Source organism: Diospyros lotus, chromosome 13 (assembly GCF_014633365.1).
Source record: "Diospyros lotus cultivar Yz01 chromosome 13, ASM1463336v1, whole genome shotgun sequence".
Taxonomy (NCBI): Eukaryota; Viridiplantae; Streptophyta; class Magnoliopsida; order Ericales; family Ebenaceae; genus Diospyros; species Diospyros lotus.
In genome coordinates this window covers 38,163,771-38,189,518 of record NC_068350.1, presented here as the reverse complement: position 1 = coordinate 38,189,518, position 25,748 = coordinate 38,163,771, and the positions used below count along the sequence as shown (strand labels likewise).

Below are 25,748 nucleotides of genomic sequence, written 5' to 3'. Positions count from 1 at the left end.
ATTAGTGAGCTCACTTAAGCCAACATCTGTTAGTGAGGCTCTTTTAGACTCACGATGGGTTAAAGCCATGAAAGAAGAATATAACGTACTACAAAAGAATCACACTTGGGAGTTGGTTCCTTATACTGCTGATATGAATCTGGTTGGAAGCAAATAGATTTTCTGAGTTAAGTTTAAACTTGATGGGTCTGTTTCAAAGTATAAAGCTAGGCTAGTTGCCAAAGGTTTCCTACAAAATCCAAGTATCGACTATGTTGAAACATTCAGTTCAGTGGTTAAGACACCTACAATTCAGGTTTTGTTTTCTCTAGCTGTGTCTTTTGGCTGGGAAATTCAGCAAATGGATGTGAACAATGCATTTTTAAATGGTGATTTAGCAGAAACAGTGTATATGGCACAACCGGAAGGGTTTGTGAATGCTTCAAAGCCTACTCATGTTTGTCGGTTGATAAAATCTTTGTATGGGTTGAAACAAGCTCCTCAAGCTTGGTATAATAAGCTAAAAGAAGCCTTAATTAGTTGGGGTTTTGTTCGGTCAGTTGTAGATGCTTCGTTGTTCATAAAACGAACAGCTAACTATGTGTTGTTTGTGCTCGTATATGTTGATGATATACTTCTTGCTGGCTCTAGTTCTGCTACTCTTCAGGCTTGCATTCATGATCTTGATTGTCAATTTGCCTTGAAAACTCTAGAAACTGTCAACTATTTCTTAGGGTTTGAAACCTATAGAAACACAGGTGGTCTTTATCTTACTCAAACTAAATATGTTGTGGATTTATTGAAGAAGACTGGTATGGAAGATTGTAAGCCATGTGACATACCTATGAATGCTGGACTTTCCTTAACTGATGAAGGCGAAGATCTTCTTAATCCAGCTCTCTATCGAAATATTATAAGCTCACTACAATACTTGACATATACACGACCAAACATTGCATTTGATGTTAATAAATTGAGTCAGTTTTCTTCCAAACCTAAGAGTCAACACTGGTTGGCTTGCAAGAGATTGCTTCGGTATATAAAGGGGACAGATGGTCTTGGTTTGTTTTTCTCATCCACACCTGGGAATTTGGGTCTAACAGTTTTTACTAATGCTGATCATGATAGGTGTAAAGTCACTAGAAGGAGTACTAGTGAGTTTTGTGTGTATCTTGGTCAAAACCTTATTGTTTGGGGCTCTAAAAAGCAATCGGTTGTTGCACGATCTGTAGGGGAAGTTGAGTATAGATCTGTTGCTCTGGGTGTAATGGAACTTCTATGGCTTAAATCTTTGTTTGTGGAATTGGATTATCCGATTATTTCTACTCCAGTTCTTTGGTGTGACAATTTAGTAGCCAAAAGCATGGCTGAAAATCCTGTTTTCCACTCAAGAACGAAGCATGTTGGTGTTGATGTGCATTTTGTTAGGGAAAAGGTTGAAAGTGGTGAAGTAGAAATTTGCTATATTCCTACATCTAAATAGGTAGCTGATATTCTAACCAAGAGTTTACCTAGAGACAAATTTTAGGTGTTATGCAACAAACTCAGGCTTGCTTGGTCCCCCGTTAGCACTGGTAAACAATGGTGTACAGCAATGACAACATTTCACAGAAATGTTTATCTTAAAGAGCCGCTAAAGGAGCATGGTTTGAAGGGGAGTATTGAAGAGAATGTGACATTCTGATAGCATTTCGTTATGTTTGTTTCTGTTTTCATTCTGTTTTATATTGTTGTTGTGTTAGTTTATGTTTGAGGCGATAGCTCTTCCTTTCGGTTATAAAGCTATATATATATACAACCGTATATATATAAAGCCTATGTAATGTATTCGGTTAAGCTATTAAATCATTCTGAGAATAAAACTTCAGCACTTATTTCTCTCTCTCTAGCCTCAATCTCTAATCTTCTATACCCTAGGGTTTATCTTTTACAAAGAGTGTATTTTCCTCCATCTAATAAAAGAACTAAACTTCATTTCTCTTTAATCCACAATAATGTTTGAGCCCATCAACTGTTACTAGGGCACGATGGTTTGTTATTTTTGTGGATGATTGCACAAGGGTCATATGGCTATATCTGTTGAAAACAAAGTATGAGGTAGGCAATGTTTTTTCTATATTCTACAACATGATTAAGAATTAGTTTGGGTAGAAATTAAAAGATTTAGGCCTGATAATGCCAAGAATTTCTACAACCAATCCCTATCAGTTTTCTTTCAACAGAAGGGCGTCATTTATGAGTCTTCATGTCCTTACACTCCTCAACAGAATGGAGTGACCGAGAGGAAGAATAGCCACCTACTTGCTGTTATCAGAGCTCTTCTATTCTACCATAATATTCCTAAATATTATTGGGGAGAAACAGCTCTAACAGCTACCTTTCTTATTAATAGACTGCCCTCACAATCTCTTGAGTCCCATAGTCCAATTCAACTATTAACCAAACACTTCCTTGACGTTCATGTGTCTAGCTATTGGAAACCCAAAATATTTGGGTGTGAATCCTTTGTTCATGTCCCCACTACTAATAGAGGAAAATTAGACCCTCGTGCTCTAAAGTGCATATTCATTAGATATTCCCCTACTCAAAAAAGCTACCAATGCTATCACCCTTCTTCCAAAAAATGCTTTGCGTCAGCTGATGTAACTTTTGCAGAGAATGACCCTTATTTTAGCCATCCTAATTCACAGGAACAGAATCTATCTTTGACTAATAAGGATCAGTCTCCTATTCTTCCTAATCCTAATCTATCATCCTCCTCAACCCCATCAACTATTCTAAGGATTCACTAGGTATGACATCAGATGAGCTTTCACCAGAGACTCCTCGACCAGTGCAGGTTTACTCAAGGAGAAAAAGGCTAGAGTTTGCTCCCATGCAAGCCTCAGCATCCAAGGCAAACCCTAATACTGCTACTGACAGCACTAACAATTCAGTTAATCCTTCTGACAAATCACCAAGAGGTCGCTGGCAACAGCCGACTTCAATGAGGAGGTCGATGCTTGGTATCAAGGAGTAATACAGCTAAAGAGAAACCTGACGTGGGGGCAGTTCACAAAGGCTCTATGTGGAAGGTTTGGAGAAAGAAGTATGGCTGACATTGTGGAAAAGTTCAACAAGCTTAAACAATCAGGAAGTATGGAGATGTATCATAAATGCTTCAAGGAGCTAAGGTCTTACCTAATCCAATACAACCCTTATCTCACCGAAGCCTCTTTCGTATCAAGTTACTTGAGTGGCCTCAATGACGAATTAAGGCCAATGGTAAAAGTGCTTAGACCCCAAACTGTAGCTCAAGCATCGGAAGATGCTCGATTACAGGAGCTAGCAGTAGAAGCCTTGTTAAAGAGGCAAAGGCAGCAGACAAGGGGAATGGTGGCAAGGACCCAAAATAGGGTAGGGAGGTATTTTAATCGGGAAGCAGGCAAGGGTACCAGCGGGGTAAGAGGAGTTGTGGGTCAAAGCACAGCACCCTCAGGAGATCAATTGAGGGAGCAAAGAAGATTAGCAGGACTATGCTTCCGGTGTGGAGACAAGTACCACCCTGGGCAGTCTTGCAAGAGGCAGATTCTGTTGTTAGAAGGAGGTGACCAAAAGGTGGAGGAAGAGATAGATGGGGGTAACGGGGGCATGGAAGACAACGAAGAAATATCCATTCATGCCCTGAAAGGGGTGGCCAATAACAAAATTATTAAGGTAGGAGGGCAGGCCAAGGAGAGTACCCTGATGATTCTGATCGATAGTGGGAGTACCCATAGTTTTATTGATGAGAACACTGCAAGGAAGCTAAATTGTCAGTTGATCAGGACGCCACCCTTAAGCGTGACAGTGGCCAATGGCCAGAAGGTGTTGAGTACTTCGGCCTGCAATGGGTTCTCGCGGGAAATGCAAGGGGAGAAATTTGTAACCGATTTAAGGTTGCTACAGTTGGGAGGCTGCGATATGGTCTTGGGGGTGGATTGGATGAAAGGAGTAAGCCCTATTAGTTTTGATTTTAACCGCATGGAAGTATCCTTCGAGAAGGAGGGCAAAAGAATGACCATCATGGGCGGAAAAGAAGCTGGGGTGTGCAAGCTAATGTCTGGGAAAGGTCTGAGGAGAGTCATGAAGGGGAAGTGGGTTCAATGGGCATAACTCTTTTCAATAGTGACCATAGAAGACACACTCGAGGAATAAGGAGAGCTGGGGTAGTATTACCTAACAGTCAACAACCGGGAGGAGCCTCCTGATCAGGTAACACATTTGGCTTTACTTGATGAATTATTGGTGAAATATGAGGACCTCTCTGTAGAACCAAGATCCCTACCCCTAACCGACTGTTTAACCATTCGATTAACCTCAAGCCAAATACAAAACCAGTTAACATTAGAGCCTACCGATACCCACCTATCCAAAAGAATGAGATTGAGAGGATGGTTAGGGATATGCTCCAAAAATCCATTATTAAACCAAGCCAAAGCCCCTTTACTTCCCCTGTTTTGTTAGTGAAAAAGAAGGACGGAACATGGCGATTTTTTGTAGACAATCCACTTGAATTCCATCACAATCAAGGATAAATTTCCCATACCCTTGGTGGAAGATCTTTTAGACGAACTCCACACTGACAGGTTCTTTTCCAAACTTGATTTACACTCGGGTTATCATCAAATTAGGATGAAACCCGAGGATACTCCTATTCAAGACCCACCATGGCCACTTCGAATTTCTGGTAATGCCGTTTGGGCTTACCAACGCCCCAGCCACCTTTCAATCACTCATGAACCGCATCTTTGAGCCCTACTTGCAGAAGTTCATCTTAGTTTTCTTTGATGATATCCTTATCTATAGCTCCACCTTCGAACAACACTTGTTGCACTTGCAAACCACCCTAGACATCCTCCGATCCCACCAATTATTCATCAAGAAATCCAAATGTGAGTTTGGTCAGGGGCAGGTGGAGTATTTGGGGCACATAATCTCTAAGGGAAAGGTGAGCACTGATCCTAGGAAGATCGAGGCTATAGTGTCCTGGCCAAGGCCCACAACTATGAGGGCTCTACGGGAATTTCTTGGGTTAACAGGCTATTATCGGCGGTTTGTTAAGAACTGTGGAGTCATCAATCGACCACTAACTGAGTTGCTGAAAAAGAAAGAGTTTAATTGGGGCTCCAAGGCAGAAAAGGCATTCAACGAGGTGAAGGAGGCCATGAGCAAGGTGCCTGAGTTGAAGCTGCCAGATTTTGAGAAGCCTTTTACCTTGGAAACTGATGCATGTGGCACTGGCATTGGGGCAGTGATTGCACAGGAAGGAAGGCCAATTGCCTTCCTAAGCCAAGTGCTAGGCCCTAGACATTTTGGGTTAAGCATCTATCAGAAGGAATTTTTGACAGTCCTAATGGCAGTGGATAGATGGAGATATTATTTGGAAGGGGAGCGATTCATCATCAAAACGGACCACGAATGCCTAAAATACCTTTTGCAGCAAAGACTTCAGACGCAGCTGCAGCGCAAGGGAATGGCCAAGCTCATGGGATTAGATTACATGATACAATATAGAAAAGGAAAAGAAAACATAGCTACGGATGCCCTCTCCCGGTGCCATGAAGAGGGAAGCATTGCAGCAATCACAGTAGTGACTCCACAGTGGTACGAGGAAGTGATCAGCAGCTATGGGGAAGACCAAAGAATTACGGCCTTGCTAGAAAAACTAACTTTGAGGCAAGAAGAGGTGGAGGGGTATACTCTGAAGGAAGGAATGCTGAGGTATCAGGGACGAATAGTGATCGAGGACAGGGCCGAGCTAAAAAGAAAGATCATGCAAGCCTTGCATGAGTCACCCTTAGGAGGCCATTCCGGCAAGCAGAATACATATGTAAGGGTTAAAGGGATATTCTACTCACCAAGAATGAAGGCGGAGGTCGAGGAGTTTGTGAGGGGTTGGGATGTTTGCAAAAGGAGCAAAACAGAGCGGGTACCCTACCCCAGACTGCTACAACCCCTCCCCATTCCAAAGCAACCCTGGTCAAGTGTGTCAATGGATTTCATGGACGGCTTACCTAGATCAAAGGGTAAGGACAGTGTTTTGGTAGTGGTGGATCGGTTTACTAAATTCGCCCACTTCATCGGATTATCCCATCCTTATACAGCTCAGGAGGTTGCAAGAGTTTTCCTAAATCGTGTGATTCAGCTGCACGGGGTTCCCCAGAATATAATCTCCGATAGGGATAGCATTTTCACCAACCTATTTTGGCAGGAGTTGATGAAATCACTGGGAATGGACCTAAGGTTGTCCACGGCATACCACCCCCAAACAGACGACCATACCGAGAGGGTGAATCAATGTCTCGAGACCTATCTAAGGTGTATATGCTTATTGTGACCCAAGGAATGGCATAGGTGGTTGTCCTTGGCACAGTGGTGGTATAACACCACCCGACATTCAGCTATTAGAGTAACCCCTTTCGAAGCTTTGTTCGAATACAAACCACCCGTGCTACCAGCAATAGGAGGAGGATCAGACGCAGCCACAGTAGAAGAGTATTTACAGAAAAAGAGAGAAGCGACTCGGCAAATGAAACAAGAGCCGGCCTCTGCCCAGCACCGCATGAAGCAATACGCGGACAAGAAGAGGACGGAAAGGGAGTTTGAGGTCGGGGAGGAGGTGTATCTAAGATTGAAACAACCACACCTGAGATCACTGACACAAGGGAAGGCTACTAAGCGTAGCCCCAGGTACTTCGGGCCTTTCCCTATAACTAGCAAGGTGGGCAAAGTGGCGTACCGATTGCAATTAACGTCTGACACCGACATCCACCCTGTATTTCATGTTTCACTACTGAAGAAGTCAATTGGGGGGCAGGCAGCAAGTTCCACACTGCCATCTTTACCTAAGAAAAGTGAACAAGCTGTAGAGCCAAAGGCTATACTCAGGAGACGAGTGATCTAGCAAAGAGGGGTGCCCTTAGTCCAAGTCTTGGTCAAATGGCAAGGGAACACTACAGAGGGCAATACATGGGAATATCTCCCTGAACTACTTCAGAAATTTCCCCGCGCGGTGACCCTACTCAATCTTCCTTGAGGACAAGGAAGCATTCAAGAGGGGAGCAATGTCACGCTGGCAATTTACCAAGAGTAATTTTAAATTTTTGCTAATTAAGACCTTCTAATTGTAAGTTCCTTCCAGCTGTAGCCTTAGGTGCTAGTGGGACCAGTAGGTTGGTTAGAATCAAGTTGTTACACGGTTAAGGAAGAGGGCCCCATCTGTCAGGGGAATAATTCCTCCAAAGGCCCCTATATAGAATCCTACTGTGCAGTGTAAAGGCATGCAAAAACAATCAAGAATATTCTCTTCCAACTACTCTCTCTCTCTCTTTCTCTTTCTTCCTCTGTCCCTCTTGTCTATCTCTCTCTCTCTAATTCCTTGCTATCTCTTTCGCAATTCCCTCGGAATTGTGGTAAACGCAGCTATCGCCGCAGCGGGGTTGTGACATATATGTGAATGACATTGTAGTCACAGACAATGATGAGGAAGGCATAAAAAAGCTAAAAAAAATGTTTAATCGGTGAGTTTGAAATTAAAGATTTGGGGAGGTTAAAGTATTTTTCGAGCATAAAAATGGCACATTCCAAAGAGGTTGATAAGGGATCCTATCAAAGGTTGGTTGAAAAGTTGATTTATCTAGCTCATACTCAACCAAACATTACCTATGCAGTAGGAGTGGTCAACCAATTCATGCACAATCCAAAAGAGGCCCACCTAGGGGCAATGTATAAGATACTACACTACTTGAAGGAAACACCCAGGAAAGGTATTCTGTTCAAGAAGGGAGAGGCTACGTCACTTGAAGCTTACACGGATGTTGACTATACAAGATCCATTGTGGATAGGAGGTCCACATCAGGTTATTGCACCTTGCTAGGGGGCAATTTGGTGACGTGGAGAAGCAAAAAATAAAGTGTAGTGGCTCAGTCAAGTGCAAAAACTAAATTTAGATATATGGCCCGAGGGATGTGTGAGTTACTATGGCTGAAAACATTGTTAAATGATCTTAAGCTTAAGTGGACAACTCTTATGAGGCTTTACTGTGATAACAAATCAGCAATAAGCATTGCTCATAATCCAGTCCAACATGACAGAACAAAGCATGTTGAAGTGGATAAACATTTCATTAAGAAGTGCCATGACTCTAGGGATTACCCAAGGATATATTAGTAAATATAATAGTAGGAGTTTAAATTTCCTTTTGTATTTTCTGTTATAAGACTTTGTCTTTAGCTAATAAACAGTTGGGATGTTTGTTACAATGCACATGGGTGCAAGTGAGAGGCTGTTAGGCTATACATAAGCCATAGCTGAGGATGGAAGATTATGCTTGAATTGAATTGAATGAATTCTAATTCTCTCCCAACAATTCTCTCCAATCTCGCTCTCATTTCTCTCTACTACTCTCCCTCATTTCTCTCTACATTCTTTCCCCATTTCTATCCATTTCTTCCTCTCCAGTATTATGTTCTTGATTCTACTCCATCAGCTCCTTCCAATTGTCATTCCAATCCTAGGCTAAACCCTAGGTACATGACAAATGGTATCAGAACAATCAATACTTGGTTGTAGTTTTGATTCCAATTGAAGGCCAATGAAATCAATTTCGGTGATTAAGGTCCACATCGAGGAAGCTTGAAGGCGACTACTGTGAGGTGAGCGATTTCCCTTGGTGATTGCGATAAGGCGGATTTCGACGACGAGCTAGCCAGACGAATTCCGATCGAGTCGGGGCTACCGCTTCTGGACGCGGTTAATTTCCAACTTAGGACTCTCGATGATGAAATCTGGTGAGTCGGTTCGAAGGGGAAAGGCGAAGCAATTCTGACGATATCGGCCGCGATTGTGAGTGATCTAGTAGCGAAGCAACATCCGACCAATTCTCAAGGAGTTATGCAATTGAGGCAGCGGGGCTTGAGGCGATTCAAGTGGTCTCGATATAGTGGGTGTTGCGATTTGGACTCGGGAATGGGTGTAGCTATTAAACTAACAGTGAGTTCTGGTGATTTTGGAACCAGAGGCAATCACAATTGGGCTAGGAGCCTATGGACGGTGATTGGATGGCGATCAGTACAGGGTGGAATTGGACTTCGATTGATCGAGCAGCAATTTTGATCGAAGCTGCTAAAGCCAAGGCAATTCAGCGCATCTAATTCCTACGGGCCTGGTGATTGTCAGTTCTTCAGGCAAGTAAAATTCGGTGGGGAATTGAAGTAGAGGTGACTAAGGCGAGAAGGAACGGCACTGACGATTCCTAGCGAATTGTGAAGATTGTAGGTGATTGGGCAAGAAGAGTGAATTGAAGCAGATCCAAATCTAAGTGGATTTAGTGAGGTGAATCTGGAGGCTGAACATATTAAATCAAGTTTTGGAGGTGAAGCGGAATTCAAATCGAGAAACAAATTGGAGTGATCAGCCTGAATTTGGAAGGTGAATTCAGAGCTATTGGTTGGAGACGAAAGTGAACAAGCAAGGCCAAGACAATCGTGCATCTGTAGCAATCGCGGGCAGTTGCAAGCAACTCCAACAATCGACAATTGCTGTAGAACTTGGAACAAATTGAACTCATGCCAATTTAGTTCCAGCAATTCCGATGGAGAATTGCCTCTCGACTTGAAAATCTAGGAGGTATTGTTCGAACAAGGAAGGCAAAGCAAGTTAGCTAATCCGAATTTCTGTTTAATCTTTAGAAGCGACTTGTAGAAACTGGTGGAACAGGCCAACGATTATTGGCCGCGATTTTCAACAAGCTGGGCAAACTCTCTTATTAGATCCGTTGAAGCCACACCAGCTGATTTACGAAAGTGACAAAGGCAGAATTCCGGTAAATTAAGTGAAGAGGGTCTGGAGTCCGATCGTTATGCTGAATTGAGGCTGACATAGGCGAGTTTACAACAGTCTCTCTAGTGACTGCTGACATAAGCCACCTTAGTATTGAGTCTGAATCCAATTGGAAGGTAGGTGGCTCATCTTGCTGAGAAATTGAAGGTCATGGAGTGTTGAGAGGCAATCGTTTATCCTAGGTGCTTGCTGTGAAGCAGATATCGAAGAGAGATGAGAGATTCAATGTACAGGACTTTTACTCCTTAGTCTTTGCAGTGTTCTGTTGGTGAGAAGTCAACCGTGGGGAGTAGTTCATGCATGAGACAAATGGAGTCTCAAGGGCAACAAAACAAGGTTGCATTTTCAGCTGGGAACAACAAGGAAACAAGCAGTGTGGTGCATGATATGAGCAAGGAATTCGGCCATATGTTACATGAGCAATTACAGGAGCTTGCAATAATACTAACTAAGAAGAATCATTACAGCTTTCCCATGGAATTCTTTGATGCTTATTGTGGAAGTTCTAACCAAGAGGAGTCTCTTAAAATGGGGCAGACTAAGAAGAGGCTTGGAGATTGGAGCTGGTCTAATGTGGTGGAGGAGTTCAACAAAATCAAGCAAGTAGGGTCAGTGATAGAGTACCAATTGAGGTTTGAAGAGCTGGCCTTGATGCTCAATCATAACTCCTATTTGACAAAGTCCTATTTTGTTCCAAGCTTCTTAATTGGCTTGAACGAAGAGTTGAGGCCAATGGTGACGGTGCTTTAGCCCAAGACTCTCAAGCATGCTGTTGATAGTGCCAGGCTCCAAGAATTAACATTGGAAGTACTGAAGAAGATATAGAGAGATAGAGATGTTGATGGAACAGCATGGGATCAGGCAAATCCGATTAAAGGACCTGAACAATCTTATATTGGCTCTACGGAAACTGACCCTAAGACTGATGAACTTGGACCGATAATAAGGAAGAAGCTGGAGGTTGAGAAGAGGCATTCTTTCGATGGGATTTTGGTTCCAAAGCATGATGAACTGTCCTTAACTTGGGATAAAGTAGGCAATGAGAAGGTGAAGATAGCACTAGCTGGAGGAAAGCAAAGGGATATAGTAGAAGAAGCCAAAGGTTTTGCTGAAGGGAACACAACTTCCGTTGTTGTGCTGTTTATTACTTCCACTGGCAAATCCAAGTTGTCTACTGCATGGAGGGATGAATCGTTGGTTGGAATCGAAGTTGCAACAGCTCCTAATGCTAATGCTCACAAACAGCCTTGGTATGAGTATCCAAGGCAAATCTACAATCCTCCATTGCTGCATTTCGAGGATGCTATTGATATCTTTCAATGTGCAGCTATGGTGCACCATGGAGGTGCAGGAACAATTGTTGTTGGTATTGAACTTGAACTCTACCAGATTGCTCCTATTGAAGTTCTAGGCCAAATTATGACTGGGTTTGATCTTGGACACTTAAGAACGAGAAAGAAGAAGAGGCCTAGAAGGAGAAAGAAAGAAAGATAGATAAATCAAATAGAGAATGCGAGAATTGGATGAAGCAATGGCTACTTGCTGCAAGTTCTTAGGGACAAGAACTCTCACAAGGAGAGGGGAATTGTCATGACCCTAAGGATTACCCAAGGATATATTGGTAAATATAATAGTCGGAGTTTAAATTTCCTTTTGTATTTTCTATTATAGGACTTTGTCTTTAGCTAATAGGCAGTTGGGCTGTTTGTTACAATGCACATGGGTGCAAGTGGGAGGCTGTTAGGCTATATATAAGCCACAGCTGAGGATGGAAGATTATGTTTGAATTGAATTGAATGAATTCTAATTCTCTCCCTACAATTCTCTCCAATCTCCCTCTCATTTCTCTCTACTGCTCTCCCTCATTTCTCTCTACATTCTTTCCCCATTTCTGTCAATTTCTTCCTCTTCAGTATTATGTTCTTGATTCTACTCCATCAGCTCCTTCCGATTGTCATTCCAATCCTAAGCTAAACCCTAGGTACATGACAAGGAGAAATTGGACAGTGGCCAAACTTATGCCCCTTATATCTCCTCAAGTGACCAACTAGCGAATGTGCTGACTAAAGGACTACCTGCAGCTGTGTTCCACAAGTTGATTAGCAAGATTGGGATGTATGATATCCACTTCTAATCTTGAGGGGGAGTGTCAACAATGAAGGAGCTGATCTTGTCCTTATTCTCGAGCAAGATCAAATCAGCATTAATTGATATTTGTTTCCTAAAACAAGAGTGTATCTTCAAGAAGATAGTGTTATGACACCGAGTGTAATTTTGAAATTTTCTTTGTAATAACTGTAGCCACATGGCCCCTTGTGTAACGAGTTGTATACACGTGTCCACGAGTGTGTTATGAACCCGTAGGAAAGGGCCTATAAAAGGCCAACTGTTTGGAGGACAGGAGTTATCTTGGAATGAGAACTCTTTCCTCTCAAAATTATTTCTCTCTTTCCCCTCCAAAACTCTTCTCTCTCTCTATCTCTCGATTCTCCTAGTTCGTTAACCATCCAAGTCTCAACCGAGTGACTTGACAGATAGATTGTTGTGTCTTTCTATTATTTGTTATATCCTAAAATTGTATAGGTTTCCAAAATCAGATATGGAAACTTTCTTATTTTGTTTCTTAGAAACTTCCTAATTTAGTAGGAAGTCTTGTATATATTTTGATCTACCCCTTCAAAGGGGAATAAGATTGAAAGCCTTTTCCCACGTCTTTCTTGACAAGAAGACCACTTACCAGATTGGAGACAAGATAATTGTCAGTAAATAAAAATAAGAATTATAGAAACACATAAGCCAGACCAAGCAAAACGTAAGAGAAATGAAAACCCATAAAGCTTGTGCAAACACTTCTTACAATCATCCATTTAAGTAAAGAAGTCCCAGCACTTGGAGAACTAAAGAAGTAACTTGCAAGAAGTAAATGAACTCACCTGTAGCAGTTTTGCTATCAAATAAAACATTTACAGATTGTTGAAGATCCATCCACCGGCTAACAATCTTCGAATGCTCAGGGTTGTTAACATAAGCATTTCCTAAAGCTATATTTGACTGCAGCACTTTGCCAAGTAGAACAGTTTGAGGATGCTCCATAACCTAAGAGAACCAGAAAACTCTGTTGTGTTACTAGCACTACTCCTTGAAGCAAACTTGCAAGAGCATGGGCATTAAACTAGGGAAAAAACAAAACAAAACAATGTCTATGATGCAATTTGGCATTCTTTTTAAAAGTTGAAGGCACTTCTGGGCTGTTACTGAAAATTTATTTTCCATGTTCTACTCTTCCTCACTAATTTTGCTTCCCCCTAAGAAGTCACTTACCAACACACCCATGCCTGCCACCACCACCTCCCATGATGCCACCACACCACTCAAGTGGTCGTACAAAATCATCATTATGGGTATATATCTTTTTGAAGTGTCACCTAGGTGAAGCAGTCATGTTGCCAATATGGAAAGGCAACTTTAAACAACAAGAAGCCCCCATAGCATATGGCTCACACCACAGCCTTTATGTTGATGCCACCACTACTTTTAGACAGACCTGTATCTTTTGTCTATATACACATTGGCTCCGTTTGTTGCTGCTTAATTAAAGAAATTATAGCTTCTAACTTCTTAAATTATAGCTTTTAAAACTTAGAATAAGTTGTGAACTTATTTGCTGCAGCTTCTTAGAAGTTGTAGTTAAGTAGTTGTGGTGTTTGATACCATAAACTGTAAAATAACTTATTTTTGTATAATTGTCCATAATACCCTTAATAGTTATAGAATGATAATTTAAAAATTAATTAGTATATATGTATAAGTTTCAAGTGTTATAAAAAAATTAATTAAAGTATAGAGAGAGAGGAAGATGGCAAGAGGGAGGAAGAGATCTAAAAATGGAGATGGTGGTGGAGAAGAAAAACCCATGATTGCGTAGACAAGAGGGTAATTCTTTGTTAAAAATAAGAGCAAAATTGTCATAAAAATGTAATCATTTAAGCAAAAGTTGTAAAAGCTGGGATACCCCAGCTTTGAAAAAGCCAGCTTCTATCCCTTCTAAAAGCTAGCAGAAGCTATAAGTTAGAATTCTATAAGCTAAAACAAACACAACATCCCAACTTTTTTGAAGCTAGAAGCTAAAAGTTACAGCTTTTAAGCTACACCAAACAGGCCCATTATCAAGAAGTCCCAAATAACCACTTACATAACCTGTACCCCTCTCTGTCTCCATGCTTGTGTGTGTGATGTATGTATATGAGCATACAATATATTGTCATGCATCACCTAGGCAAAACTGTGATCATTGCCACTATGAAAGCCAACTGTAAACACATCCAGCCCACCATCACAAACTCACCCATAATCACTTCTAACATCCATGGCCCAAATCCACCCAAGTTTTTATCACTATTTACATGAATATATACATGATCTGGGTAGCTATTACCATACATCCTGAGGAGCACAGTCAGAACATAAAATAGCTATGCTATGCATGTATTAGATATATTCTCCATACAAGCAAAATTGATACATTAAGATACTCAAGATGTACATTTGGTTACGAGGAAAGGAAATAAGATAAAAGGGGAAGCAGGAAGAAAAGTCATCAGAAAATACGCCTGTTTAGAAAGCGATTTAAGAGAAGAAAGCAGGCCAAAATTGTGATTATGATCTATGGAAGACCTCTAAGATATTATAGCAATGGTGAAGTGAAAAACCAAAGGAATTAAACACAATAGAAGGATGCTTTTGAAATTTTAATTGGGTCAGTAACCAACTAGTATTGTCCACCTTAGTTGACAACATAAGAGGTGTTAGCATCTCTTCTTGAAATGCAGAAGGTCCATCTTATTGCTAACTATAGGGGTCTAGAGATATTTAACCAATAAACAAAAAAAAAAAAGAGCACCTTCCTTATCCTTTCCTCCAAAGTTGAGGAAGTACAGCTAAAATTGCCAATGTGAAGACCTACCAAACAGTGAAATATATCATGACTTTCTATTTTATAGCAGATGAGAAATTATTCATAAGAAACAAATATTAAATTCTGCAAAACATAAATGTATCACGAAATAGTATGGAGTTCTCTAATAACAGGATGAAACAGCTTATTCAGAAGAAAAACACATAACAAAATGTAGGAATTGCCAAAACAAAAAACTGAGGGCAAAAGCTTCTGCAATCAGTTTCTAGAAAAATCTTGAAATAGTAGCATGCGTGGTTACAAGATAAATAATAGCCTTGTGTTCACTGAGATGCCAGGATAATCACATGCTACTCTATGACAAACACTTACAGAATCACCACCCTTGGCTGCAGGACGGAACTTAATTGGGGGCACAAGAATGGTCTCTAAGAAGAACATAGAGTAACCCATTCTATTTTCTGATGTGCAGAATTGCTCTTGCTGAATGTCACTGATAAAAGAGCAGAGGTGAGCCTCGTTTTCCCACAGAATCTTTAAAGTGTCTCTAGCCTGTAAATTACAATATACAAAAAAGGAAACAGTTACAGTTGCAATCACATACAACAAAGGGTCTCAGCTGAGAACCACATTGAAAGAAACAAATGTTGAACTCAAATGACCCACTTTCTTTAACACACCTCAGTTGGTAAAAAAGGCTGTGACAAAATTTTCTTCTGTTCGAAGAATTCACGAGGCCCGTGCTCCCTTTTATTTCTTCCTTGTTTTGCTGGAGCACCTTTCCCATCAGAGGTATCCATAAACACACCGCTTCCAGCCGTGTCAAAATCATCCTCATTCACAACTTCAGGCAAAGGTTTCTCTTCAGTTTCACTACTGTATGGGACTCCCAACTTCTGGCCCCTAATGATGTTTGCTCTAGTATGGGCATCAGAACCACCCTAGATGTGTTCATTTAAGGGGAAGAATATTAATCCACATAGAAGTACATGAAAGATGTGAACATTATGGGTAAGGAAATTCAGTGTGAGCTAACATGAACATGCTACTTATGAGGACTATAAGAAGTAAAAGTGGACAAATAAAGAGGAAAAATAAAGAGAAAAGAACAAGAAAGTGAAATGAAAACCATTTCCAAGAGAAGGCCCCAGATTCATAATAGAAGTTGGAATAAATACACATATAAATGCTGCTAATAGAGGAAGTGCAAGACAGGAAAAAAAAAAAAAACACAGTACAATTTGACCAACAACAACAATCCAATCCCAAGCCTTAATTCGCTAGCTGAGGTCAGCTACATGAACTCCAGACCTCCATGCATCTCCATCCATGGTCTTATTGAGGCCATTATATCCTATGTCATGTCCAAAAAGTTTCCCACCAAGTTTTCTTTGGTCTTGCTCTCCCTCATTTGCAACAAATTTCCTCTATTTATAGTAAAGTTTCACCAAGGAGGAAAAACATGTTTGTCTCCAATAACCGACCCACAGGTTTAACTGCAGTAAGAAGCATAGCATGAGTATTTCGGCTAATGTTCATTGTGTATTCCCAATTAAGAAAAAAAAACTGTCCTGCACCAAGGAAAACTTGGCAGAACATTAATATCGGAGTGATCAAGCTATGCATTAATTCTAGACTATGTCAAGCCAAGAAGTCAGCGAAATTTTTCCGGACTGACTTTCTGATATTGTTTTAAGTAAGAAAAGCCAGTTAGAACTCAACCTAGTCATCAACTCATAGAAATAATTTTAAAAAAAAAAGAATTAAAAAGCCCCTTTCTTCTATAAAAAAAAAGGCATCAACCAGAACAGATAAGGATACAAAACATATATTCTAAATTAAAATTGCCAAAAATTTAACAATCCAGGCATTAACACCAAATGACCAAAGTCTCATGGATAAGCACCAGGCATCCATCACAAAAATAGGAATAATTAGAAAACAAGACACTAAAGCAATTTAACTTATTAGCCAGGTCTTGAGCGAAAGGTTATCAATTGATGTACCAGATGAAACCATCCAAAAGTAGGTTTACTGATCTTTGGATTTTTGGCATGGCAGTTTTTGCAAGTGGCAGACCTTGGTTGCTTCAGAAAATTATTCAAGACAGCCATTGCTTCAGTGAATTGAACAGAGGTCCAGGCTTGACTCCGGTGCCCAGTGCGGTCAGCCCGTGGACCAGAATAAACAGTAGAACAGGACACATGGCTACCATCACTCCCCTCATTATCTGGCTCCATTGGTGAGTCTGAACCCAAACTTTTGGCACCAATAATATCACCCTCAGCTATGAGCTCCAATTGAGCAGCACATTTTTCAACCTTCAATGAGTAAAAAAAAGTTTAACAAATGCATAAACAAGAACAGTCATCAAACAAACAAAATAAAATCATTCTGAAGCAAGGAAAGGATAACACTCTTAGAAAACAGGCCTGCCACATGAAACGAAAATCTCCACAGGTGAAACTACCTCTCCCCTGGGTGCTCTAAAGTGTCGGCAAAAGAAACAGGTTCTTTGTAAAAGATTATGAAGCATATCAAATAGCAATGGGTTGTAGACTGGTGTAATGAGGTCAATATGGCCGCAATGACCCGGGCAATAAAACGGCCGCTGGCCACAAGACTTACAGCTGCACATTAGAGAAAAACTACATCAATCACACATCAAAGAAACAACCTCTCAACAAATAAGTAAGTTATTTGTCTCATGGCCTCCACTAGTAAAGGATAAGCATTTTAATGGTAGAAACAGGTAAAAACATTAGAAAATAGAATTTCCTTACAACACAGCTAAGGCATGGAAAAGGAAAAAGAAATGCAGAAGTGGAACAGTCACACCAAAAATGAAACATGTAATCCTAATAACAGATTGTTTATAACACATCCTTCTCCTTGTCCCTTTGCAGCTCTTAACGTAATCAAATCACTTAATCCCATTCATTTCAAAGATGGCCATAACACCTTAAGTGGAGTTTCACATTTTTCCACAACTATATGCATACGTATTACTCATCTATTTTGCTGCTACTCATTCTTGATTTTGGGCATACTTATTTTCTAAGACAGTCCCTCAAGCACAAAGGCAACAGAAAGATCAGTAGGTCTTATAGCAAATAATAATACTGTGTACAAGAAATCACATCAACTGCAACTAATGATAACTGTCACGGGACTATAATGTAAATAAAGAGATTACTAAAGTAGAAAGGTAGAGGGTACCAGTGTAATATAGAATAGATTAAAAGTTACAGCACATGGGTCCAATTCAAATGTAATCCAAATATTGGCGCCAAGGCTTGGTAAATATAAATCAACCCTCATGGCCAGGAGAAGCATCTTTGGAGAATTCAATTGATTCATTTTCCCTCTCAGCTTCTCGATCTCTCTCTCCTTTCTCTCTATTTCTTCCTCTCTATCTCTCTCTTTCCTTCTAATCTATCAGTTCCCGCGCAATTCTCACTGAATTGCAAGCGAACTCTCTCTTGTCAGAATCATATTTCGACAATTTGGTATCAAAGCATCATCTTGGGCAATCCAAGTAGGAGATGGCAGACAGGACCCAAATGAAGCATATGGAATCGCAATTCCATCAGGTATCGACGACGATAAGGGAGATATAGAGTAGGCTGGAGGCGTTGGAGAATTCGGTGGATCGGAGAATTAAAGGAACAGTGAATGTGTGGTGTGAGGAAAGCAAATCGCAAACTGCGAGGTTGGAAGAGCAAATGAGGGTGCAGGGTTAGGCCCTCAGAGATCAGATGCAACAGTTTGTTCTAATGCTCACTCGCCAGACTCAGGTATGGATTTCACCTGAATTTCCCTAGAGAGATAGATCGAAGCCAATTTTACATGGCCAGGGGAGTAACCCCCATTCAGAAGGATCGGCGAAATTGGAGGTTGAACCGCAGGTGATGGAGGAGAATGTAGGAGTTAGGAGGCAAGGCCACAAAACCGAATCGCATCAAACCGGCTTTCCTATGCCTAAGATGGAGATACCTCTTTTTGATGACCAAAACCCGAGGTGGTGGACGAGGCGTTGTGCGAGGGTGTTCAACCTACACAATGTGGCTGAAACTCAGAAGGTGACACTCGCAGCCACTTATTTAAATGACGAGGGAGACGCAAGGTATCAAGGCTGGAGTGGGGTGAAGGAAGAGTGCACCTGGGGGAATTTGTGGAAGGATTATGTGAGCGGTTTGGGGAGAAGGGAATGCTGGATGTGGTTGAAGAGTTCAACAAGTTGAGACAAGGGGGATTGGTGCAAGCATATCAACAGAGATTCGAAGAGTTGAAGGCCCTTATGTTACTCTCGAATCCTATCCTCATAGAGGGGTACTTCGTGTCAAGCTTCATTAGCGGCTTGAACGAAGAGGTCCGTCTCACAATCAAGATGTTTCAACCTAAGACTGTCAAACAAGCTGTTGAATGTGCCAGACTTTAGGAGTTGACGATGGAGGCACTAGTAAAGAAGCAGAAGGGTGTAAATAAAAAGTGGCAGATGGTGCCCTTGCAACCGAATAGCAAAGGATGGGGTAGGAATAGAGGAACCACAGGTTCAGGCAGCAAAGGGTTGGCAGCCCTACCAGAACCCTGTCAACCAATTCTAGGAAACTTGGTGGAGCAAAGGCAATTGGCAGGTCTCTATTTTAGGTGTGGAAAGAAATACACACCAGGCCACCAATGTAAAAGGTAGTTGTTGCTGCTAGAGGGGACAAAAGAAGTGGGAGAAGAAGAGCACGAATACATTCCGGAAAAGGAGAAGGTGGAGATCTCCCTACATGCTCTAAGGGGGGTGGTGACCAATAAAATTATTAAGGTGGAGGGAAAGGCAAGAGATAGCCATTTAATGATTCTGATTGATAGTGGAAGCACTCACAGCTTCCTAGACAAGGGGATAGCAAGAAGATTGAAGTGTAGCCTCACGAGGACTCAGCCCCTGTCACATGTCAGTAACTGTAGCTAACAACCAGAAGGTTTTGTGCAAATCTGCTTGTGTTGGGTTCTGTTGGCAGATGCAAGGGGAAGACTTTGAGGCTGACCTATGCCTATTGAAGTTTGGGGGATGTGATATGGTCCTAGGGGTTGATTGGATGAGGGAAGCCAGCCCCATTTGTTTTGACTTTAACAAGATGGAGGTGACATTTAAGAAAAGGGGAAAGAGGATGACCCTAACTAGCAATGTGGAGACAGGAACATGTAAGATGATTTTTGGCAAACAACTACACAAATTATTTAAGAGCAAGTGGATGCAAGTAGCCCAGCTCTTTTCTATACATGTCGTGGAAGGGAAGGAGGACGCAAAAGGTGAAGGGCATTACATGCTGAATTCGATGGAAACCACACAAGCTCCTTGGGAGGTAACTCAATTAGATTCTCTTAGTTTACTGTTAGATGAATTTGGAGACTTGTTTGAGGAACCTAAGTCTTTACCAACCCCAAGACCAATAGAACACACTATCAACCTCAAACCCAATGCTAAGCCAATTAACATTCACTCATATAGATACCCACCAAAATAAAGGTTGAAATTGAACGCATGATCAAAGACATGCTAAATACTTATGTTATACAGCCAAGTACCAGCCCCTATGCCTCTCCTATGCAATTGGTAAAAAAAGAAAGACAGTAGTTAGCAGTTTTGTATTGATTACCGCCAACTCAATTCCCTAACCATAGAGAATAAATTCCCTATACCCATTATCGAAGACTTGTTAGATGAATTGCATGGAGCTAAAGTTTTCTCAAAGCTTGATCTCAGATCTGGATATCATCAAATTCAAATGCACCCCAATGATATCCACAAAACTGCCTTCAGAACCCACCAAAGGCATTATGAATTCTTGGAAATGCCCTTTGGATTAACCAACGCTCCAGTAACTTTTTAAGCCCTTATAAGCAAATATTTGAACCCTACCAACACCAATTTATTTTGGCATTCTTTGACGACATTCTTGTATACAGCCCTACATTTGCCAAACATCTAGAACACTTAAAGACCACTCCACAAGTCCTCTGATTCAATAAGTTGTATATTAAGAAGTCTAAATGTGCATTTGCACAATCCCAAGTGGAGTATCTCGGCCATATCATTTCAGGTGTAGGGGTTAGCACAAATCCCCAGAAGGTGACAGCCATGACGGCATGGCCAAGACCTGTCAATGTGAAAGCCCTACGGGGATTCTTGGGTCTCACAGGTTATTATCGCAGATTTGTCAAAGACTATGGCACTATCAGTAGGCCATTGATAGAATTGTTGAAGGAGGGGTTTCAATGGGATGAGAGGGCCAATGAAGCTTTTGGGAGGTTGAAGGTTGCCATGAGTGAGGTACCTACACTAAGCTTACCCAATTTTAATCAACCTTTTGTACTAGAAACCGATGCAAGTGATGGTGGGGTGGGGGTAGTCTTGATGTAAGGAAGAAGGCCTCTGGCTTTTATCAAACAAACATTGGCACCTAAGCACTTGGGTCTTAGTGTATATGATAAGGAGAGCTTTCGAATGTTCTAATAGCAATAGAAAAATGGCGACACTACATTGAAGGAGAGAGGTTCATCATAAGGACAAATCACGAAAGCCTTAAGTTTTTGTTACAATAGAAACTTCATACTCACCTTTAGAGAAAAGGCACATCAAAGTTAATGGGACTTGACTATGTTATTCAATACTAGAGAGGACATGAGAACAAAGCGTCTGATGCTCTATTTGGTTGAGTGGAAGAAGGGGCCTCAACTGCTATCACTGCCATTACTCCTGATTTGTTTCGGGAAGTAACAGCAGCTATACAAAAGGAGAGTGGATCAAGGAGCTAATGGAGCAAATGATCCTAGACCCAGACAGCAAACCAGGCTATCCTTTGAGGAATGGGCTGCTGAGATATAAGGAAAGAATGTTAATTGGTGAGGATGAGGCTCTCAGACAAAAGGTCTTAGAGGCATTACATGACTCCCTCGTGGGTGGCCATTATGGAATACAGAATACTTACAGCAAGATTAAACAACTATTTGTTAACCTTAGGACTCTTAGATTACAACCTTAGGCGAGAAAACCCTCACATAAACCCTCTTAAACACTCTCGGATGCAATGTAAATGTAAGAACATAAAACTGAACAACAAAAAAGAAAATAACTGAATTTAAAAGATCAAACCAAACAGCATTAGGTGCAGATTTATCCTGGTTCGGAATGCCTTTGGCAATCCTACATCCAGCCTTCAAACACCCACCAAGAGCAGCCTTTTATTAGGATAAAACTGATCAGTACAAAGCCCAAGCCCTCTCTCAACCCTATTGCTCAAGTACAACCTTTGTTCACTCCAAGAAAACTCAAGAACACAATACACATGCCTCACTTTCTCTAGAACAAAGAATACTCACAATAGAAATAGAGAACTTGACAAGAGAGAGAAGTTATTAGACTGCTGCCTTGCCCTCTTATTTATAGAGGAGGCAGACACACTTAGGCAACTAACTAACTTAGGAAAATTACATATTAACCCCAACAAAATGTACTAATTACACTTAACCCCTAGCTGCCTAATTTCTTCAGCCAAAACTACTCTTTTATACTCCTTCTGGTTCTGCTATCTTCTAGGACAAAACTCGAGGCAAACTTCAACACTATTCTTCTGGCCAGGGTTGAGAAGAGAAGTGGCGGAGTATGTGAAGGGTTGTGACACTTGCAACAAGTGTAAGCATGAAAACATTCACCCCCCAGAGTTGTTACAACCTCTACCCATTTCTGACCAAGCATGGACCCACATTAGCATGGATTTTGTAAAAGGCTTGCCGAGGTCAGAGGTTAAGGACTGTGTGCTAGTGGTGGTGGATTGTCTGACCAAATATGCCCACTTCTTGGGCCTATCCCACCCCTTCATTGCACAAAAGGTGGCAAGGGCTTTCTTAGATCAGGTGGGCAACTCATGGGCTGCCTCAGGTGATTGTTTCAGATAGGGACTAAGTCTTCACAAACCTCCTTTGGAAAGAGCTAATGAAATCCCTAGGGACACAGCTACACATGTCCTCATCCTATCACCCGGAGACAGATGGACAAACCGAAAGGACTAATCAATGCCTTGAGACATACTTAATAGTGCATTCTACCGAGTGGCACAAATGGCTCTCCCTAGCTCAATGGTGGTACAATACCACCCCACACTCCTCTCTGAAGATGACACTGTTTGAAGCACTATATAGATACAAACCTCCTCTCTTACCACTAAGAGGAAGCCATAATCAGGTAGCTACAATGGACGATTACTTGGTTAAGAGGCAGCAAATGTTGCAAACCATAAAGAAGGAGCTAGCCAATGCCTAAAATCGAATGAAGCAATATGCAGACAGGAAGAGGAGTGAACGAGTCTTCTCGGTGGGAGATAAGGTGTATCTAAAATTGAGGCAAGCCCAACTAAAGACTATATCCCCTAAGTCAGTTACTAAGCTGAGTCCCAAATATTACAGGCCTTATGAAGTGATAGCCAAGGTGGGGCAGGTGGCCTACAGACTCCAACTTCCATAGGGGTCTCACATACACCCCGTGTTCCATGTGTCACTCCTCAAACCCTCCCCGGGCAACAATCCAGTCAATTCTATCCTACCCTCAGCAATACAACCAACACAACAAGAGATGGACTATAGTGGATAGGAGAATCGTCTACAAGCATCAAGCACCTATCACTGAGGTGTTAGTCAGCTGGTCCAATTTCCACCCCGAAAACAACACCTGGGAGTACCTCCTAAACAGTTTCCTAGAGCAACAAGACTTCTGTAACTTACATGAGGACAAGTAATGTTTCTAGTAGGGGGAATTGTCACGGGATTATAATGTAAATAAGGAGATTATTAAGGTAGAAGGGTAGAAGGTACCAGTGTAATATAGAATAGATTGGCAGTTATAGCACATGGGTCCAATTCAAATGTAATCCAAATATTGGCGCCAAGGCTTGGTAAATATAAACCAACCCTCACGACCAGGAGAAGCATCTCTGGAGAATTCAATTGATCCATTTTCCCTCTCAGCTTCTCGATCTCTCTCTCTCTTTCTCTCTATTTCTTCCTCTCTATCTCTCTCTTTCCTTCTAATCTATCAGTTCCCGCGCAATTCTCGTTGAATTGCGAGCGAACTCTCTTGTCAAAATCATTTTTTGACAATAACAAGTGTCAAAGTAGGTTTTGACTAGATTTACAAAATTTTAATAACACTCATCATGGATTACGTTTCTCTTTCTTTAACCTGGACTCAAACAGACCAGCCTTCTATTGGATTTTCATTTGTGCAACTCTGTTTTAGCATTTCTGAGATCTCATTCCACAACAAGTATAACATCAATAAAACAAATTTTCTGCTTCCCCACACAGCCTGGCATCTTGAGCCATGCTGGGTCAGGGATTTCTGGCACAGCTCATGTCATGGACCGTGGAGGAATAGGCCAAGAACAGTCCACAAGGTGTGGATCATGCTTGGGCCAGGGGCAGCCCACACATTTTAGGGTGCCTCCACAAGGCTGCACTTCAGGATTCCCTCCCTCCCACTCATAGCATTTCTAAACTCACAAGAACTATTTAATAGTTCATAGCTTGAGGTTCATCTAGATTTAAAATCTAATAATAATCTTTTATAGGGCATTCCTGTTAATGTTTTACCATTTTTAAAAATTTTAAAATGATATAAGGCCAACAAATATGGTCAACAACAACAATAACATACCAAGCCATTTATCCCTCGATGTATGGTCTATTAAAAATTTTTATTTAACATTACAACTAGAAGCAACTTTAAACATCAACTATTAAATAGTTGTTGGGAGTGTAAACATTCAACAATATTATAGCAGTTTTATACTTCCAAAAACTATTTAAAAATTGGAATGTATAATTCCATCTAGTTTCAAATTTTTAATGTCTAAAGATCATATTAGACATTGAAACTAGATGAACTATAGTCCCTATACACATCGACTATAAAATAGTGGCAAACGAAGACCAAAGCATGGTGAATCAACATCCAGGCTCCCAGCAAGCCACCATTTAATGGTTGACAGAATTCCACGTAGTTTTAATCTAATAATGATCTTTTATATGGGATGTTAAGGGACTGTTTAGTTGTGGAAAATGTTTTCCAGTTTCTATCTCCAATTTTTTATAAAATCTCTAATTTTCATTTACCATAAAGAATTTGAAAATTGTGTTCAAATGTTAGAAGTGCATAAAACTAATTTTTAATCTAGAAAAATGGGAAGATATGTTCAAAAAAAAGAGAGAAATAGAGGGGTTTTCTTTTGTGTAAGTGCAACGTGTGCAAGATAAGGAGATGGAGATGGTTTAGAAAAAAATTTGTGGGAACTGCATGTCATGTCCCTAGGAGCAATAGAGGGGTAATATTGTAAATTCGTAATAAGAATATAATAGTTGTTAGAATTACAGTTGTTCAGCACATGGGTGCATGGGCTGAGGCTATAAATAAGCCACTGCTATAAGAGGGTAATCATGTTTGAATTGATAATTGAATACTTTCATTTGCCTCTCTTGAATCCTCTCAATCTCCCTCCAAATTCCCTCTAATCTCTCTCTTAATTTCCTTCTCTTTCTCTCGGTTCTTCCTAATCTCCCTCTCTGTTCTGTTCTTCCTTAATTTTCCTCCCATTTCTTCAAATCTAACTCTCTCAATTCCTCCCCAATTACCTCTTAAACCTGTCATGAACCTAGGTTCATGACAATTGGTATCAAAGCATCATTCCTCGACAATTTTCTTTGTTGATTAATTTTCAACGGATATCTAGGGATGTTGTCCGATGTAGTTGATTCTCAGAATTTAATTCCAACGCACAGAGGAGTGACTCTCGGCTAAGAGTGTTGGTAACTTTGTTTGGAATTGAAGATGAGCAGTTCCAAAGGTAATTCTGATGATCTCAGCAACACATTTGGACAGGCAGAGTAAGACAACTAGGTGCAGAACCGATTAAGCGATGCTTTCAGGAGATTCGAATGAATTCAAGA

At 40.9% G+C, this 25,748-nt stretch overlaps 1 protein-coding gene across 2 annotated transcripts in view; it reads right to left on the bottom strand.

Moving 5' to 3' along the window:
* Nucleotides 1-25,748, bottom strand: part of LOC127788694 (DNA-directed RNA polymerase I subunit 1) — a 79,349-nt gene that overhangs the window by 41,416 nt on the left and 12,185 nt on the right. The window contains exons 3-7 of one of the 2 annotated variants that reach the window (XM_052317266.1): nucleotides 17,227-17,386; nucleotides 16,763-17,077; nucleotides 15,437-15,697; nucleotides 15,129-15,308; nucleotides 12,775-12,937 (exon numbers count right to left, since the gene is read on the bottom strand). In XM_052317266.1, the coding sequence (XP_052173226.1) occupies nucleotides 12,775-12,937; nucleotides 15,129-15,308; nucleotides 15,437-15,697; nucleotides 16,763-17,077; nucleotides 17,227-17,386 (1,079 nt within the window). The remainder of the gene's footprint in view (nucleotides 1-12,774; nucleotides 12,938-15,128; nucleotides 15,309-15,436; nucleotides 15,698-16,762; nucleotides 17,078-17,226; nucleotides 17,387-25,748) is intronic. The other variant, XM_052317267.1, reaches the window with a different exon arrangement.